General features: G+C 37.0%; 1 protein-coding gene across 1 annotated transcript in view; it reads left to right on the top strand.

The window, feature by feature from the left end:
* Suclg2 (succinate-CoA ligase GDP-forming subunit beta) overlaps nucleotides 1-17,341 on the top strand; it is a 243,642-nt gene that overhangs the window by 117,892 nt on the left and 108,409 nt on the right. The window contains exons 5-7 of the mRNA XM_019205106.2: nucleotides 493-645; nucleotides 2,303-2,392; nucleotides 10,362-10,458. Of these exons, the coding sequence (XP_019060651.1) occupies nucleotides 493-645; nucleotides 2,303-2,392; nucleotides 10,362-10,458 (340 nt within the window). The remainder of the gene's footprint in view (nucleotides 1-492; nucleotides 646-2,302; nucleotides 2,393-10,361; nucleotides 10,459-17,341) is intronic.

Raw genomic sequence — 17,341 nt, 5'->3', positions numbered from 1 at the left:
TAAAAGAATATAAACTGAAAGAAAATACAGTGATCCAAGAGACAGAGCTATACAAACATACAAAATATCAGATATGCTATAAAAGAATCCTTCTTTAGTAATCAAATTTGGTTTTCCAGTGAAATCTGAAAAAAGTCAGTATAATGATATATATGTAATGTTAATCTGTCAAATTAAAATAACAGCCGCTTCCCTGGAGTTTTTCTTAAGCAACAGAGTTTCTCAAGAAAGGAAGTAAAAAGGATTAAAGTGGAAACATTCCTTGCGGCACACCAAATACTTGTCATTTGAACAAGTTAACACAATCTAGTTAGGAGGTGAAAATGGAAATTGTGTACCATGGGAGGAGAAGCCTTAAGTCTCCTGGAGCAAACTCACTAGTTTAACTTGCTGAAAATGAAGTTGTTTGATTTGTGTAGTGAGTTTGTATAGATTTCCAAGTGGAAATTTGCTCGATGCTGAATTAATTTGACTTTCCCACTAATGTACTAGGTGATGGTCGCAGAAGCCCTGGACATTTCCAGAGAAACCTATTTAGCGATTCTGATGGACCGGGCCTGCAATGGCCCTGTGCTGGTAGGCAGCCCCCAGGGGGGTGTTGACATCGAAGAGGTGGCCGCTTCAAATCCAGAACTTATTTTTAAGGTATGTTTAAGTATCTGGCTATGCTGTTTTTAATGGATTGTTATTCTAGAATCTGTTAAATTCCTAGTGCAGAGTCTAAGCCTGAAAGCAAAACATCTGTTTCTGAGATTTAAACTAGATGTTTATCAGCCGGGAGTGGTGTTGCACACCTGTAATCCCAGCACTCGGGAGGCTGAGGCAGGAGGATCGCTGTGAGTTCAAGACCAGCCTGGGCTACATAGTGAGTTTCAGGTCAGTCTCAACTACATAGTGAGACCCTGTCTCAAAAAAATAAAAACAAACACAAAGTAAACTAGATGTTTATCCCTTTTCTTGTTGGAGATCCAATAGAAAGTTGGACAGAATCAAAGTGTTAATATTCAAGGGCTTTTTTTTTCCTTCGCTCTTTGCCTTCTTTCCTTCTCTTTTCCGCCCTCTTTCCCTTCTCTGTCATTCCTTTTCAGCCAGCCTGCTCCAAGTGTTATCCAATGGGAGGGCACTGTGGTATTTTCATTGTTTCCTAGTTAACTCTGTTTTGTTTAACGTTATGTAAGGTTCAAGAATTTTTTTCTGAGGAGACAGATTATGAACTACAGACTACCTTGAGTAAAATAAAATCTTTTTAAGATCCAGTTACTGTCAGTTTGTTCTAATCTTTGAGGTCTTGTCCCGTTTATAAGACTAGTCAAAGAGATATTTAGTCATACCTGGTTTATAAATTTCTTACAGACTCTAAGCCTCATTTTTCAAACTGAAAGAATAAAAATGATGTGACTTTTGCCCTGCAGAACTATAAGGATTATGTGAAGTGAGGTTTATAAAATCCTTCTTACTCTATTGTAACTATATAAGAAAATATATAAAATCTATAAAATTATCATTTCAGTTTTTAATCTGGATTCTAAATGTCCTTATACAATTTCCAATAGAAACGTGTTTTTTCTTCTACAAAGTGATTCTGTGTCATTTTGAAAAGGAGGGATTTATTTTCCTAAATCTCTTTGTCTAGATAATGCACTCATATAATAGTGATTCATTTAAAAATACTATTGCCAATGTTCCATATATAAGATCACTACGTTGGAAGTTTGAGACTACATATAGGCTTATCAGTAATACCTCCCCACTTTCAAAATTATCATTATTGGAAACAATTCTGTTTACTAAAAGAATATATGAAATAATATATATAAGTAGCACTTGGTATTTTGAGAATGGTACTTTGTAGAGAGCTAAGGTATTAATAATATTCATCATCAGTAGAGTGTTTAAATCAGAGGATAATATTTAACCTAAATATGACAACTCTAAACTTAACAGCAATATTAGGCAGAAAAACCTTCTTTGGAAGGCTTCCAAAAGATGTCATAAAAATTAACTGACTAAATATTCATCAGTGCCATCTGTATAGTAATTAAAAGTGAAAACTGGCGTCAGATCGTCTTGTCAGCATGCCACCTTGAAGAATTATATAGTTTTTGGAAGGGCTGTTTCATTGATTGTCTGGTAATTAAAACATACCCTATAGGCAGCTGGAGTAGCCCTGTTCAGAGATCTCTGGAAGGGTGCCACAGTTTAATTACTCATTTGCAAATTAATACTAAGCATTTTCTTTCTGAGGTTGTAAATCTTCTCACTTGACTGTATGAATTTTGTTCATTTGATTTATTTTTACTAGGAGCCAATTGATATTTTTGAAGGGATAAAGGACAGCCAAGCTCAGCGGATGGCAGAAAATCTGGGCTTCCTTGGGCCTTTGAAAAACCAGGTACATAAGCCATTGAGGGATAGCATGTCTGACTTCTTTCAGAAAACATTTGGGAACCTGCTTAATTACTTCTGGTGTTGTGATTACCAGGAAACAGGATTATTGTTTTATATTTATTTTTTATATTTTAATATTTATTGTTTCCTTAGTTTATGATGAAGAAAAATATTTCCTGGTGTTTCAGAAGGGAATGTTTATAATGTGTGTGTGCATGTTTGTGCTGCCCGTATATGTGCTACATGTGGTACATGCACTTTGTGACGTATAGATGATCTCTTTATGGTTTTTGTAGCAGTGTTGATACTGGCAGCTAGCACCTATGGGATTCAGTGCATCCTAATTTTAATTTTAGCATCTGTAGGATGGGCATGATTACCACTAATTGAGGGGTGTATGGTGGGAATTTAGTATAATGGTGTGTGAAAGTGTTTATTAAAGTACTTCATAAAGATCAGTTATTTGGTGGGGGAGGTGGTGCAAAAGTAGAGCACTTGAAGAAAATAAAGGAAAGGAGAAGGGAAGGGAGGAGAGGAGAGGGAGCAGAGGAAAAAAAGAGAAGATCAGTTATTATTTTGTTGTTGTCATTAATAATACACCCCTTAACGAACTGCTGTTCTTTCATCGCCGATAGACACTTGAGATGAGTATTAATGTCTTGAAGGTCATATTTCACTGAGCAGAGCTTAAAATATGCTACACTTTATAGTAGTATCCCTTGGCATCAACCACAGAAAACTGTCCTCCAAGTTGTTGAAGAACAAGATCTGTCATGAACATCCTGGTGCTGCCCTGCCTTTGTTCTAGATCATGTGCCTGATAGTGTGCCTACACAGGCAAGCATCTTTGTCCCACAGCCGAGTCAGAAGAACTGAACAGCTACTTCCCCTCCTCCATTACTCAGCGGGGCCACTCTTAGGTTATGTGTGTATATGTTCCTTGGGCTGGAGCCCCTTAGTGACCTTCAAGACCTTAATACTCATCTCAAGCGCCCTTTAGTTATGAAAGAATAGCAGTTAGTTAAGGAGTTTATTATTAATGACAGTAAAATAACTGATCTCTTTCTCCTTTCTCCCCTCCCTTCCCTTCACTCCTCTCCTAGGGCCCCACAGTGGGTCTACCTGTAGTTCCTGAGTATAGTTATCCCTCACTATTCATGGAGAATTGGTTCCAGGAACCCCTAAGGATATCTAACTCACACGTATTCAAATCTCTCATATAAAATGGCATATTATTTGCATATAACCTATTTACCCCTTCCCCATTTACTTTAAATCATCTCTAGATTGCTTATAATACCCCATACAATGTGAATGCTATGGAAATTATTTTATTTTTTAGGCACAATTTTGTTTTGAAGAATCATTTCTATTTGTGGTTAGATGAATCCCTGCATGCAAAACCTGCAGCTACAGAGGACTGACTGAATGTCCATTAATTTAGTTGAGCAGCACTCTTCCTATAACACAGTAGATTTTGTACTTTTTTCTTTACCTTTGCATTGATTGATTGGTTCTGTAGAACTTTAATGATGACAGTAAGCAAGTTAGAGAATTAAAGTAGAATTTTGCATTGATTGATTGATTGGTTCTGTAGAACTTTAATGATGACAGTAAGCAAGTTAGAGAATTAAAGTAGAATATACATACATACGTATATTTTAAATGAAAGGAGGACAGCACTTATTTGAAAATGAGAGTAGAAATTCCCTTGAAAAGCAAAAAGTCCCATGGGGTTGAAGGAGATAGGATCATCTGGGACTCAGCCTTAGGAGGAGAAGAAAGGGCAGCATTCATTGGACAACTGCAAAAGAGATGCCAGGGGAGGGAAGTGACTTTTGAAAGACAAGAGGAATTCCTGGATATGTGCTGTAACGGTCAGTTTCACCTTCTCAGAATGGGGCTGCTAACCACACGCGGGCTTCATTTGACATTTAGGGGACTTCTCCTTTAGAGCTGGTGATCACTGACAGCCACTTTCCTTATAGTCGCTGTGTCCTAACACGCTGTTCTACACCAGCTCCCGAGCGCACTCCTGTCTGCCTCCTCTGTATCACTTTGTGCTTCAACGTTTCTCTTATTTATGTGTGGTCACCCTTGCTAGATCCTGATCTTCATCACAGCAGGGACTTTGTCCATCTTGTGCATTGCTGTGTTGCCTGCAGCCCACAGAGTGCTTGGCCTGTATATTAGTTGCCTGGGAGACATTTGTCATGTGTGGAAATAAGAGAAACAAGACGTCTAGGCTGTCCGCTTTGAAGCATTTCCTAGGGAGTTATCAGCAGGTGGCTCTACCTGGTAGAAGAATAAATCTGGAGTGGGCAAAATCTGCTGACCTCGTCATTTGAGAGCTCAGGAGGTGAGTAAAATAGGAATTTTAGAGAAGGCAGTAATAGTATTATGTTCATCATAAGACACCCCCAATGCCTAAATATTGTAAGTGGAAATTGAGTTATTTATAGCTCTTAAATGGTATAATCATGTTTTACCAGTGCCTGAAACACTTTAGGAGCATTGAAGAGGTTATTAAGTAGCTATATTATAATTATATTTTTGAACTTAGTATATCAAGCAAAGAAAGGAAATTAATTCATTTTTCTCCCCTTTTTTTTTCACTGCTGACACTTTAAAAGGCTCTAAATTTTTATTTGCCCAGATGCTTAGAGTGAACTCTAGGTGCTGCTTAACTCTGCTGTGCTTGGGGAAGAAAGACAATGAGAACTAGGTCTTTTCCTCCAGGGGCTCACAGAGCAGGGGAGACCACCCAGATGGTGGAGACTATAGGAGGAGCAGTCAGTGAAAGAGGGAGAGAGAGAGAAAGAGAGAGAGACATTTCTGATAGAGATAGCTCAGTTACGGGTTTGTTGGAATCTGTGTGAGACACATGGAGCTACGTTTATATAATAAAAAGGTAGAAAGGCATGGAAGCCAAGGTAAAGTGGTGCTCAAGGGCTGCAGTTATAGATCTGGAAATCTCTTGCTCAAGCCATGGTGATTACCTAGACGTGCTAGGGAAGCAGGGTGCAGAAATGGAGAAGAGATCTGAGAAGGGAAAACATTTAATTACTGATCATTTCATAAAGAAATGTTATCTTGAGGGCCAGGGATTTAGCTCAGTGGTTCCACCACCTGCCTCACAAGCACAAGGTCCCAAGTTAGATCCCTGGTACCACCCCATACACACAAAAAAAGAAAAGAAATGGTATCTTGGAAGTCCCTTAGATTTAGTGTGATTTTTAAAGTTATTTAATTTTCATCTAGTATGTTCTTTAGGCATTTGGAGACATCTCGCTTATGAGTGAACATCATCAAATAATATCTTGAGATTTTTTCCTGAAATTCATGCCTCTTGTCTCTGAACTGTGATTTATTAATATTAACAAAAAATAAAGGTTATATTTCAGCTTACATAAAAACTAACAAATATATGCCCCAGACTAAGACTGGTTTCAGCAGGAGTTTGTTGAAAAAAAATCTGTAATTCCAGGAAAGCTTAATATGACTAAAAATTGGTATGCTTTTTTAAGTGTCTCTTAATTTTATTATCTAGAAAATCCCCCCTTATCTAAGAGGGTTGCATACAAAGACCCTCAGTAGGTGCCTGAAACTAAGGAAAGATACTAAACCTTATATAAACTATGTTTTTTCTATACAGACGTACATATTATAAAGTTTAATGTATAGACTTTACATATAGTAATTAATAATACAACAGATAAATTATAACCATGTACTGTAATGAGATTATGTGAATGTGGTCTCTCTGCCTTTTAAGGTAGCCTGGTATTCTAGACTATATTTTCAGACTAGGGTTGATCTCTAATACTGGAGCCATGGAAAGCGAACCCAAGGATAAGATGGGACTACTATGTACTAGTTCTCAAAACTAGATGCTCTGTATGGTCACCATGTGCCTCTAGTATTGAGGCTGATGAAAAGATCTGATGGCTAAGTTTGCACAAGATCCATAATACCAGGAGAATGGTTTTTACATCTGACTAGGTTTGCGAACCCTAAGTGAATGTTAATACTTTCTGAAATGTAATAAAAGTTACTTGAAATCCTTTAACTTGTTAAACAATTTTTGAAGTTACTTTTTAAGTTGTTCACATATGTATATATGTATGTATATGTATATATACATATAGATATATTTGATTTTAGAGATTTAACTTTTAAATTGCCTAAGTCTGAAAATAACATGAACTTGTAGCAAAAGGAAACACTTTTTTTTTCGTATATAGTGGTTACAAATTGAAAAAAAAATTGGACTAATCTCCACCTGTCACATGCCCTGCCATTCCCTATTAGTATACTTGCTCAGACAGACACATTTTGCCTGCTGAGTCCTTAGAACCATTTAGGTTATAATCTCTGGAATAAGACATCTTATAAGGGAGAACCTTTGTAGATTTCATGATACAAAGCTAATCATGCTTTAACCTTGCTCACAAAATGTTTGTACATATTAATTTTTGCCCAAAAGTAAAACTTAAAATAGCCAAACCTCCTCCCACCATACTGGGCTAATGTATGATTGCAGTGGCCTTGACTCACAGACAGAACCTTAAATGAAATAATGTATTCACCAAAAGTCAAATACAGTATGATTTCACATGTATGAGGTACCTAGGGGAGTCAGGGTCAGAAAGTAGCAAGGTGGTTGTCAGAACCAGAAGAAGGGATGGGGGCTTATTTTCAATGGGTGTATCAGTCCATTTTGTGTTACTATAGTGAAATGCCTGGAGTTTGGTAGCTTATAAAGAAAAGAGGTTTATATTGTCTCATAGTTCTGTTCTGAGGTCTAGAGGCCTCATCTGGTGATGACCTTCTTGCTGGCAGAGTCTGAAAATAGCAAGAGACAGGGAACAGGTGTGTGTTCTGGTCTTTTTCTCTCTTAAAAGCTGCTGGTATTTAATCATGAGTTCCCCATTCTGATGACTTTAATCAGTCAGATTAAGTTTCTCGATGGCCATGAGTGTCAGAGGGCTGAATCATATTCAGACCACAGCATTCCACCCCAGCTCTAGTGTTTCTATTTGGGTACAAGAGAAAGTTTTGAAGAGAGGTTGTGCCATAGTGAATATACTTGACACTAATAATGGACATTTAAGAATGTTTGTGATGGTGAAGTTTATGTTCCATGTATTTTACCACAGCTTTTCAAAAAGGTAACTTTTGAAGTGGCTGGGGTAATATCTTATAAATTTATCTGCCCATAGTTATTTCTGTTATGTCACTTCCCCATATTATTTTAATAACATTAATCATCAGTTCACCTAATATTTATTAAATGCTGACTCTCTGCTGGAGCTGTGGAAGTACCATGGAAGCCACCATCAGGGTAGACAAGTTGCTCTCTCTTGTATCTGTATTGCAAGCTCACAGTGATAACTCAGAAACCCTCAAAATGCTAGCTATGGTGATGCCCACCTGTAGTCTCAGCCACTCAGTAGGCTGAGTTGGGAAAACTGCTTGAGGTCAGGAATTTAAAACCAGCCTGGGCAACATAACAAGATCCCATCTCAAAAAAAAAAAAAAAAATCAACCAGTAGTTTTAAAATTAACTTTTCATTTAATTGCAATTCCTATTTGGATTTTTAAAAGTGATCGGAGAATTTTTAAAAGTCTGAGAATGAGATTGGCCTTTGAAAGTTTAACACAATACCCAAAGCCAGAGTAAAAAGAGTGACATGATTCTTACTAAATTTCCATGCCACAAAGTTGCAAAAGCATGGGTTAAAGGTAAAGGTTAAAAGGGGAAAAATACTTGCAGTTTGCATGAGATAAAGAGCAAATTTCCTTTACATAAAAATACTTCCTTTAAGTTAATAAGAAGAAGACCAAAATCTCAATAGGAAAATGGGCAAAGTTCATAGAAAAGGAAATGCAGATGTCTCTTAAGTACATAGAACAATGCTCAAACTCATTCATAATGAAAGATATTAAAATCCAAACTGTTTAAGAGATACTTTTTCATTTACTACACTCTCTGGCATCCATATGGTTGATGGGTCTGAGTGAAAAAAGTCTCTGGGATTCTGGGTTGTGGGAGTGGAAATTACAGACAGCTTCTACCAAGAGCAATTTCATAGGCTCCTTTGACACTTAAAATGTAAATTTATCCTACAAATAGTCAATCACATGTATGATACACCTGTAGAGATAAGGTAGCATTTAAAATAATATCAGCCTATTAGAAGCAATCCAAGTGGCCATCATTTAAGTGACAGTTAGAATTATAGCATAGCCATATGTTGAGATATGATAGGAACACTTTAAGAATTAGAGCTTACTTACATTGCCAGTGAAGGGTGTTTAAAATTTGTTGAGTAAAGATACAAGTATCAAATCATTTTTTAAGATGAAAATATATATTTGCATGTGCATAGAATACCACTCAGACGAAGCACGTATTGGTAAGGTGGCTGCTGTGGGATACTGAGGAGCCCGGTGGAGTGGGGAGGTGCATTCACAGTAAAACCTTGTGTTCTTAGGGAGTTTTATACCATGTGTTTTCTATCCATAAAAATATCTAATATGAAATACTTAGAATAGCTCATTAGGGATACTTATTTGTTTATGTACTTGGTTTCAAGTTAGGATAATGCATTAAGATAACATGAAGAAAATCTACCAAAATTCTTTCCTCAAGTCTGGAACTGCTTTCAGTATTGACCCTGATTGGGATTTATCTTAAGGAATTTGCTATATAGGGACTGCAAGAGCTACAGGGTTTCCGGGCACACCAAGGAATAGAGCTAAACAAAGACAAGGAACAATTTCTTTCCATATGCTCTAGAAAGAGAGTCAGCTATGTGGATGAACCTCTGGAAACTGAAGCCAGAGCCCTGGGGGAGGGCCTCTAGTTGGAGCAACAGCTGGAGGGGTAGGCAGCTTAAGGCAGAAACATTGAAGTAGAATACCTGGCTTTTCTCTCCCTCTCCCACCTTTCTCTCACCACTGCTTCCACTTGGAATAACTGAGCTGGTAGCCCGCTGACCCAGCAATCATGTAAACTCAGCCTATAAGTCAGACTCCTGGCACACACAGCAGAGTGGAACAGGGCCTCAATGGATCTGATCATCAGGAGTGCAGGGCTAGCACAATGAACAAGATGGCAGTAGGAAAACCACAGCTGGGAAATAGATTGAAGCCAGGAGTAAAACTGATACCCACTATTCAGCCATAATGGCACAGGTTTGTCTGTTCACTGTAAGTGTAAACTACCCAGGTGGTATCTAGATTTATTTACATTGTCATCCCCAGCCACAGTCCATCCAATATTCCCCTACGCTGACATCAGCAGTGAGTAAATGTTTGTTGGAAAGAATAAATGGGTAAATATTAAACAGGCCGAAAAAAATGAACTCTCGTCATATTAGGGAAACCTTGGATAATCTTGTCCTTTGTGATTTTTGCCTTTGGGATAAAGCTATTTTCAGTGTAAACTCTACCAGTCTGGAGTACACTGTTAAAAACTTTAATCTTTCTGTTTTATAGCAGTTTCCATTAGATACTCAGTAATTGTTTTGCCTTGCCTATTATGAGTCTGTATTGATGCATATAATTCCAGCATAATAAGGAAAACCCAATCATTATAAACTCTCAAAATCATGTTTACCTTTTACTTAAATGGAGCTTGTTTGTATTAATAATTGTATCTTGTATTGCAGTCTAACTTGGCTATTAGGGGCTTGATCATTTACAAAAAGATTGATAACATTTTTAGTTTGTACTGAAATATTTTGTTTTCTTGATAATCGTCTCTTCTGGTATCTGGAGGAAAGTTGAGCAATTCCTTCTAATGAATAGTGTAGAAATTAAAATAATTATGCCTTTCTCTTTTTCACTTCTGAAAACCTAACTGAAAATAAGGACATAATTTGCTATTTTTAAGGTTTCATTAATTGAGCAATATAAATTTTCTTTTACTGCTTTGATGTAATTCTATTTCACTTGATCACATTTAGGCTGCAGATCAAATTAAGAAGCTATATAATCTCTTCCTGAAGATTGATGCTACTCAGGTGGAAGTGAATCCCTTTGGTGAGACTCCAGAAGGACAAGGTAAAGAGCAGGAGGGAGAAGAAGGGAGAGAGAGAGAGAAAAGGGAGGAAAGGTGGGATGAATATGTAATTATTTGTGCAAACTATAAATTGCACAAAAGACTACAGTAACAGCTTTGCATTAATTTCTTTCAGTAATTTAATTTCTGCCTTAGTTTCAAATGCTCCCATGATGGCAGTTGAACATTTTAGTACTTGGGTTTGTTTGCAGCAAATGCCAGGCCTCAGAGGAAGCTAGTTCTTGTTTTGTTAAAACACCCACCCACTCAATACACATATTCTCAGATTCACACGCACACATGCATGCATGCATGCACACAGCTGGTTGCATAGACTCCTCATATTTTCAGGCTTATTGTTGCTCCATATAATATAAAGCTTTGAGTGGGGACTACACCTTGGGTGTAACGAATACACCTGATTTTATGGAACCAGAACTTTCTGAAACTTTTTAATTTACCTAAAATCTATATATGACTTTATCTTCTGTACCATATTTGGCGTACATCATCTTGCTGAAGGTTCTAGTGCCTTAGAGGTCAGTGTTCTCTCCTCACTTGTTTAGCAACTTCTTCTTCACATAGGAGGAAGTAACATTTTTGTGGGAAGTTTTCTCCTATGAATCAAGTACTTAATGAATATAAATAACTTCTGTATCTCAGCATGAACCACCATACACCATGTTCCACAGCTTACATGTAATAAATTCTTACTCATTTAATAATAAAAGTTTAATGTCTTGGGGGTGGGCAGTTGTGAGAAGTGGACAAGAAGGGGATAGTACAGTGACAGTAGGATGTAAATTCTGCAAATATTTTATTTTTAAATGCACTTTGTTCATATCTAGAGTGTTTTGAGCAATCAGAAAATTGGAATTTGCCATTGAACTGGTAAATGGAGTGAATCTTTGTGTGCAGACATACCAAGTTGTGGGCCAAGGTGAATGTATAACATTACTCCGTAGCAGAGATTGTGTAGTTGGACTAAGAAAGGCTAAAATGTTATGTATTTGGAACCCATAAAGGCCTGGGTACAAGTTCTGGATCTGTCATGTTCATGTTCTGAATGTGACCTGTGCATTTAGCTTGTCTAAAACTCACATTGTTTTCTTTTAACCAAAGCGCAAAAAAAAAAAAAAACTGTCATAGTGTTGGTGAAAATAAAATGAAATGGTATATGTATAAACACTACTGATTGCGCACAAAATAGGCCAGTACCATAAAATGAAATTCTTTGTATCATAGTCCAGGAAAAGTATTTTTCAGATGAAGACCAGCAAAAAGTTCATGCTTAAGCAGCTATTGAAAATAACTTGGACTGTGCACAGATCCTAGACAGCAGTGACCAGTGGTTCAGACCAGCATGGCTGCAGGCAGATCCTAGCTAGGGATCCACCCCAACACCAGCAGCTGGGGCAAATCCTCCCAGTCAAGGCCCACCCAGGAAAGAGCTGTACAGATAGACAAGCTTCATTCAGAGGCCCGCCCCATAGCATGGGTGGTTTGAACCCAGGAAATGGTATACTAGTGAGCAGCAGAGAAAAGGCCTCTTGGTGGCTTGCTGAGAATTGAAGACCACTGGGTGAGCAAAAAGTTGCCTCAACAAAGGCACAGCAGGCTGCATCTCTTGAAATGAGAAGACAGGGAAACAAGTCCCAAAACCAGTCTTCTAGATCACATAATCACCTATGGCAACCTCAAAGTGTAAACAAGGTGGAGTAACCTGATACTCAACCATCTGGGCTCCCTGAACTGGCAACAAAAGAGGATCTGGAAAAAAAGAATTCAGAAATAATTTCTGAGATAACAGCAGAGATTGTGCCCATAGTGCAAGATATGATTAATAAATCTAGAGTAGGCACAGATAAAAAATAGAGGAGCTGAGGAACACAATGGAATACCAACATAGGAAACAAATGGAATCCATAAAACATATGCAAACAAATTTCCAGGAGATTACAAACTCCATTCAAAGTTTATGCAGCAAAATTAGCCAATGTGAAGATAGAATTTCAGATATAGAAGATAGGATTGCAATTAGTAAATAGGAAAATAAAAATTTCTTAAAAATAGGAACCATGAGAAACCAATCCAACAGCTGATAGATGATGCAAACAATAATAATATAAGACTGATTGGAGCTAATGAAGAAACAGGAGAAAGTGCAGATGACATTAAAAAACTATTCTCAGAAGTAATGGCAGAAAACAGTTTGACATACAGATAAGTGAGGCATATAGGGCTTCAACTAGCTGTGATTTAAAAAAAAAGAAAAAAATCTGCACCAAGGCATATAATAGTTAAGATTCCAGAAACCTAACAGAAGAAGAAAATTCTACAAGCAGTTAGAGAAACAAATCATACACAGAGGAAAGCCCATTAGAATCACGGCAGACTGCTCAACACAAACCATCAAGGCAAGAAGAGCTTGGAGTGATGTATTTTAAACCCTAAAGGAAAACAGCCTCCAACCTAGATTGATGTACTCTGCAAAACTCTTTCAAAATTGATGGAGAAATGAGATACTTTCATGACAAAGAGCACCTTAAGAGCTTTATGAATTCCAAGCCAGCAGTCCCCAAAATTTTGAACAGTATGCTAGGAACTGACAATGAGGATCACAACCCCAAGAAACCCATCAGAAGGAATCCATCATTCATGACAATTAAATGCAAAGGGGGAGAATCCAACAAAAAGAAAAGGAAAGGTCATGGCAAAGATAAGTCAGTACATATCATTTATAACCATCAATGTTAATGGTCTCAATTAAGCAATCAAAAGAAATAGATTGGCAGAATAGGTCAAGAAACAAGATCCAACAATATGCTGCATACAAGAAACACATTTAATTCAAAAAGAAACTTATAAATTGAAAGTTAAAGAGTGGAAAACAATATGTGACAAGAACCCCCCAAAATACATGAGTAGCCATCCTATTTGCAGATAACATGGTTTTCAAAGCAACACTGATTAACAGAGACAAAGAAGGACTCTGAATCCTTGTAAAGGGCATGATCCAAGATGAAGAGATGACAGTCATAAATATATATGCACCATGGCTGGGGATTTAGCTCAGCAGTTTGGTGGGCTGCCTTGCAAGCGCAAGGACCTAAGTTCGATCCCCGGTACCAAAAAAAAAAAAAAAAAAAAAAAAAAAAAAAAGAAACCCAAAAAAAAAAAAAAAAAAAAAAAAAAAAAAAAAAAAATCTAATAAATATATATGCACCAAACACTTGTGCTTCCAACTATATAAAATAAATACTAGCAGACATGAAAAATCAAATAAGCACTAACACAATATTAATGGGGGACCTCAATAGCCACTGTCACAAATAGATCAACTAGATAGAAAATAATGAAATAACTAGAGCTCACTCAAACTCTTGAACAAATGAACTCAACAGATGTTTACAGAGTGTTTCACCCCAGAAAGTCAGAACACATTCTTTTCAGCTGCACATGGGTCCTTCTCCAAAATAGACCACATACTTGTTCACAGAACATGTTTAAGTAAGTGTAATGGAATTGAAATGATCCCCTGTATATTATTAGGCCATATTACAATGAAATTGAAAATCAATAGCAAAAAAAATGGCAAGAATCTCACAAACACATGGAAATTGAAAAACCCACCTCCTGAATAACTAATGGGTTACAGAGGAAACTAGAGAAGAAATCAGACATCTCCAACAATTAAATGACAATGACAATACAACATATCAGAATCTGTGGGACACAATGAAAGCTTTCTTACAGGAGACTCATAGCACGGAATATACATATTAAGAAAACTGAGCGAGCACAATTAAATGACCTGATGCTGAACCTCAGGCTTCTAGAAAAAGAAGAGCAAGACAAACCCAAAGCTTGTATATGGGAGGAAATAATAAAGATTAGAGCAGAAATTAATGTAATGGAGACTAAAAGAACAATAACAAAAAAGTCAACAAAGCCAAGAGTTCTTCTGTTCTTGGTTCTTCAAAAGAATAAACAAAATTGACAAACCCTTAGCCAGCCTTATCAAAAAAAGGAAAGAAATGGACCAAATCCATGCAATTAGGAATGAAGAGGGTGAAGTCACAATGGACACAGCAGAAATGCAGAGGATCATCAATACCTAGTTTGAGAACCTTTTCACCAATAAGATGGAAAATACAAAAGAAATTGTCAGATTCCTAGATTCCTGTGAATTTCCAGAGTTGAATGAAGATGATCTAAAAATCTGATGATCTAAAAAATGAAGATGATCATCAGTACCTAGTTTGAGAACCTTTTCACCAATAAGATGGAAAATACAAAAGAAATTGTCAGATTCCTAGATTCCTGTGAATTTCCAAAGTTGAATGAAGATGATCTAAAAATCTAAACAACCCATTATCAACCAATGAAATTGAAAATGTAATTAAAAACTTAACCAACTTAGAAAAGCCCAGGCCCTGATGGTTTCACTGCTGAATTCTAGAAGATGTATAGAGAGGAACTACTGCCACTAGTGTTTAAGCTCTTCAGTGAAATTGAAAGGGAAGCAATACTCCTGAATTCACTACTGGAAGCAAGCTTCACCTTGATCCCCAAAGCAGAGAAAGACCCAACCGAAAGAGACAACTATAGGCCAATCTCACTAATGAACACAGATACAAAAATCCTCAATCAGATACCAGCAAACACATACCAAGGGTCATCAAGAAGATCATACACCCTGACCAAGTGGGATTCATCCCAGGGGTGCAGGGATGGTTCATCATATGCAAATCAATGTTATACACTATATTAATAGAGCCAAGGATAAAAACCATATGATCATCTCAATAATTAATAATAAAAACGGTACAGAAAATTTGAGTAGACTGTCTCTACCTCAATCTGATAAAAGCCATCCATGAAAAACCAACAGTCAATATCATACTAAATGGTCAAAAATTAAAATCCTTCATACTAAATCAGAAACAAGACAATGTTGTCCACTATCACCACTCCTGTTCATTATAGTTTTGGAAACAGTGCTGCCACAGCAGTTAGACAAGAGAAAGAGAAAGAAATAAAAGGAATAAAGACAGGAAAGGAAGAAGTCAAATTGTTGTTATTTGCAGATGACATGATACTCTATATAGAAGACCTGAAGAACTCCACCACAAGTCCTCTAGACTTCATAACCAAATTCAGCTGGATACAAGGTTAATACACAAAAATCAATAGCTTTTCTGTACACAGAAAACAGACTCGTTGAGAGAGAAGAAGGGCAGTCAGCTCTTTTCACAATAGCATCCAAAATATTGAAATACCTAGGAATCAACATAATAAAAGAAATCAAAGACCTGTACTCTGAAAACTACAGCACTCTGAAAAAAGAGATTGATGAGGATATCAGGAAATGGAAAGACATCCCTTGCTCCTGGGTAAGAAGAATAAAAATAGTGAAAATGGCCATACTTCCAAAACTGCTATATAGATTCAATGCAATCCCAATTGAAATTTCAGCAGCACATTTCACAGACCTTGAGAAAACAATCCAAAAATTCATTTGGAACAAGAAGAGACCTAGAATAGCTAATGCAGTTCTAGGCAATAAAGACAAGGTAGGGTGTAACACAATTCCCAACTTGAAAGTATACTACAAAGCAACTGTGATTAAAAAAACAGCATGGTACTGGCAAAGAAATAGACCTGAGGACCATTGGAACAGATTAGAAGATCCAGAAAAAAGTTCAGACACACTCAGCCACCACATCTTCAACAAAGGAGCCAAATACCCTCACTGGAGGAAAGATAGCCTCTTTAATAAGTGGTCATGGAAAAACTGGGTTTCAACTTGCCAAAGAGTAAAAGTAGATCTATATCACTCATCATGCACTACACTAAAATCAAAATGGATTAAAGATCTAAATATTAAAACAGAACACTAAACTAGATGGAAGAGAGGTTAGATAGAACTCTTGAAGACATTGGTGTAGGAAAAGGCTTTATGAACAAAAACCTCAGTTGCCTGTGAGCTAGCACAAACAATCCACAAGTGGGATCTCTTATTCAAAAGTTTCTGTAGGGCTAGGGATTTAGCTCAGTGGTTTTGCCACCTGCCTCACAAGCACAAGGTCCTAAGTTCAATTCCTGGTACAAAAAAAAAAAAAGCTTCTGCCTAGCAAGAGAAACAACCAACAGTGTGAAAAGATGACCGACAATATGGGAATAAAATTTTACCAGCTGTTCCTAAGACAGAGGTCTATTATCTAGAATATATAAAGAACTTAAAAAAATCAGTCCTCCCAAATTTAAAGACCCAATCCAAAAATGGGCATCTGTAATGAATAGACATTTCTCAGACAAAGTGGAAATAGCCAATAAACATGAAGAAATGTTCAACATCATTGGTCATTTGAGAAATGCAAATGAAATCAACGCTGGAATTCCACCTCACCCCAGAAAGAATGGCTACTATCATGAAATCAACAAGTAACAAATGCTGGTGGGGCTATCAGGAAAGAGGAACCCTGCTCCTCTGCTGGTGGGAGTGTAGACTGGTGCAACCACTGTGGAATTCAGTATGGGGATACCTCAAAGAACTAGAATTGGAATTCTTATTTGACCCAGCTACTCCCCTGCTGGGTATCTTTCCCAAAGAATTAAAAGAATCATACTACAGTGACATATGTTCACCCATGTTCATAGCAACAGAATTGGTAATAGCTAAAATTTGGAAGCAGCCCAATTGCCCATCAACTGGAGAGTGGATAAAGAAAACTTTTTTTAAAAAAAATATAAAATCGAATACTACACAGCCATAATAAATGAGAAATTAGAAACATTTATAAGTAAATAGATGAACATTGAGGAGATACTCTTGTGACATAAATAGGATTCATGCATGTAAATACCAAATAGTTTCTCTAG

Source organism: Fukomys damarensis, unplaced genomic scaffold (genome assembly GCF_012274545.1).
Source record: "Fukomys damarensis isolate Sample0158 unplaced genomic scaffold, DMR_v1.0_HiC HiC_scaffold_28, whole genome shotgun sequence".
Classification (NCBI taxonomy): Eukaryota; Metazoa; Chordata; class Mammalia; order Rodentia; family Bathyergidae; genus Fukomys; species Fukomys damarensis.
This window is presented reverse-complemented; position numbering and strand designations above follow the sequence as displayed.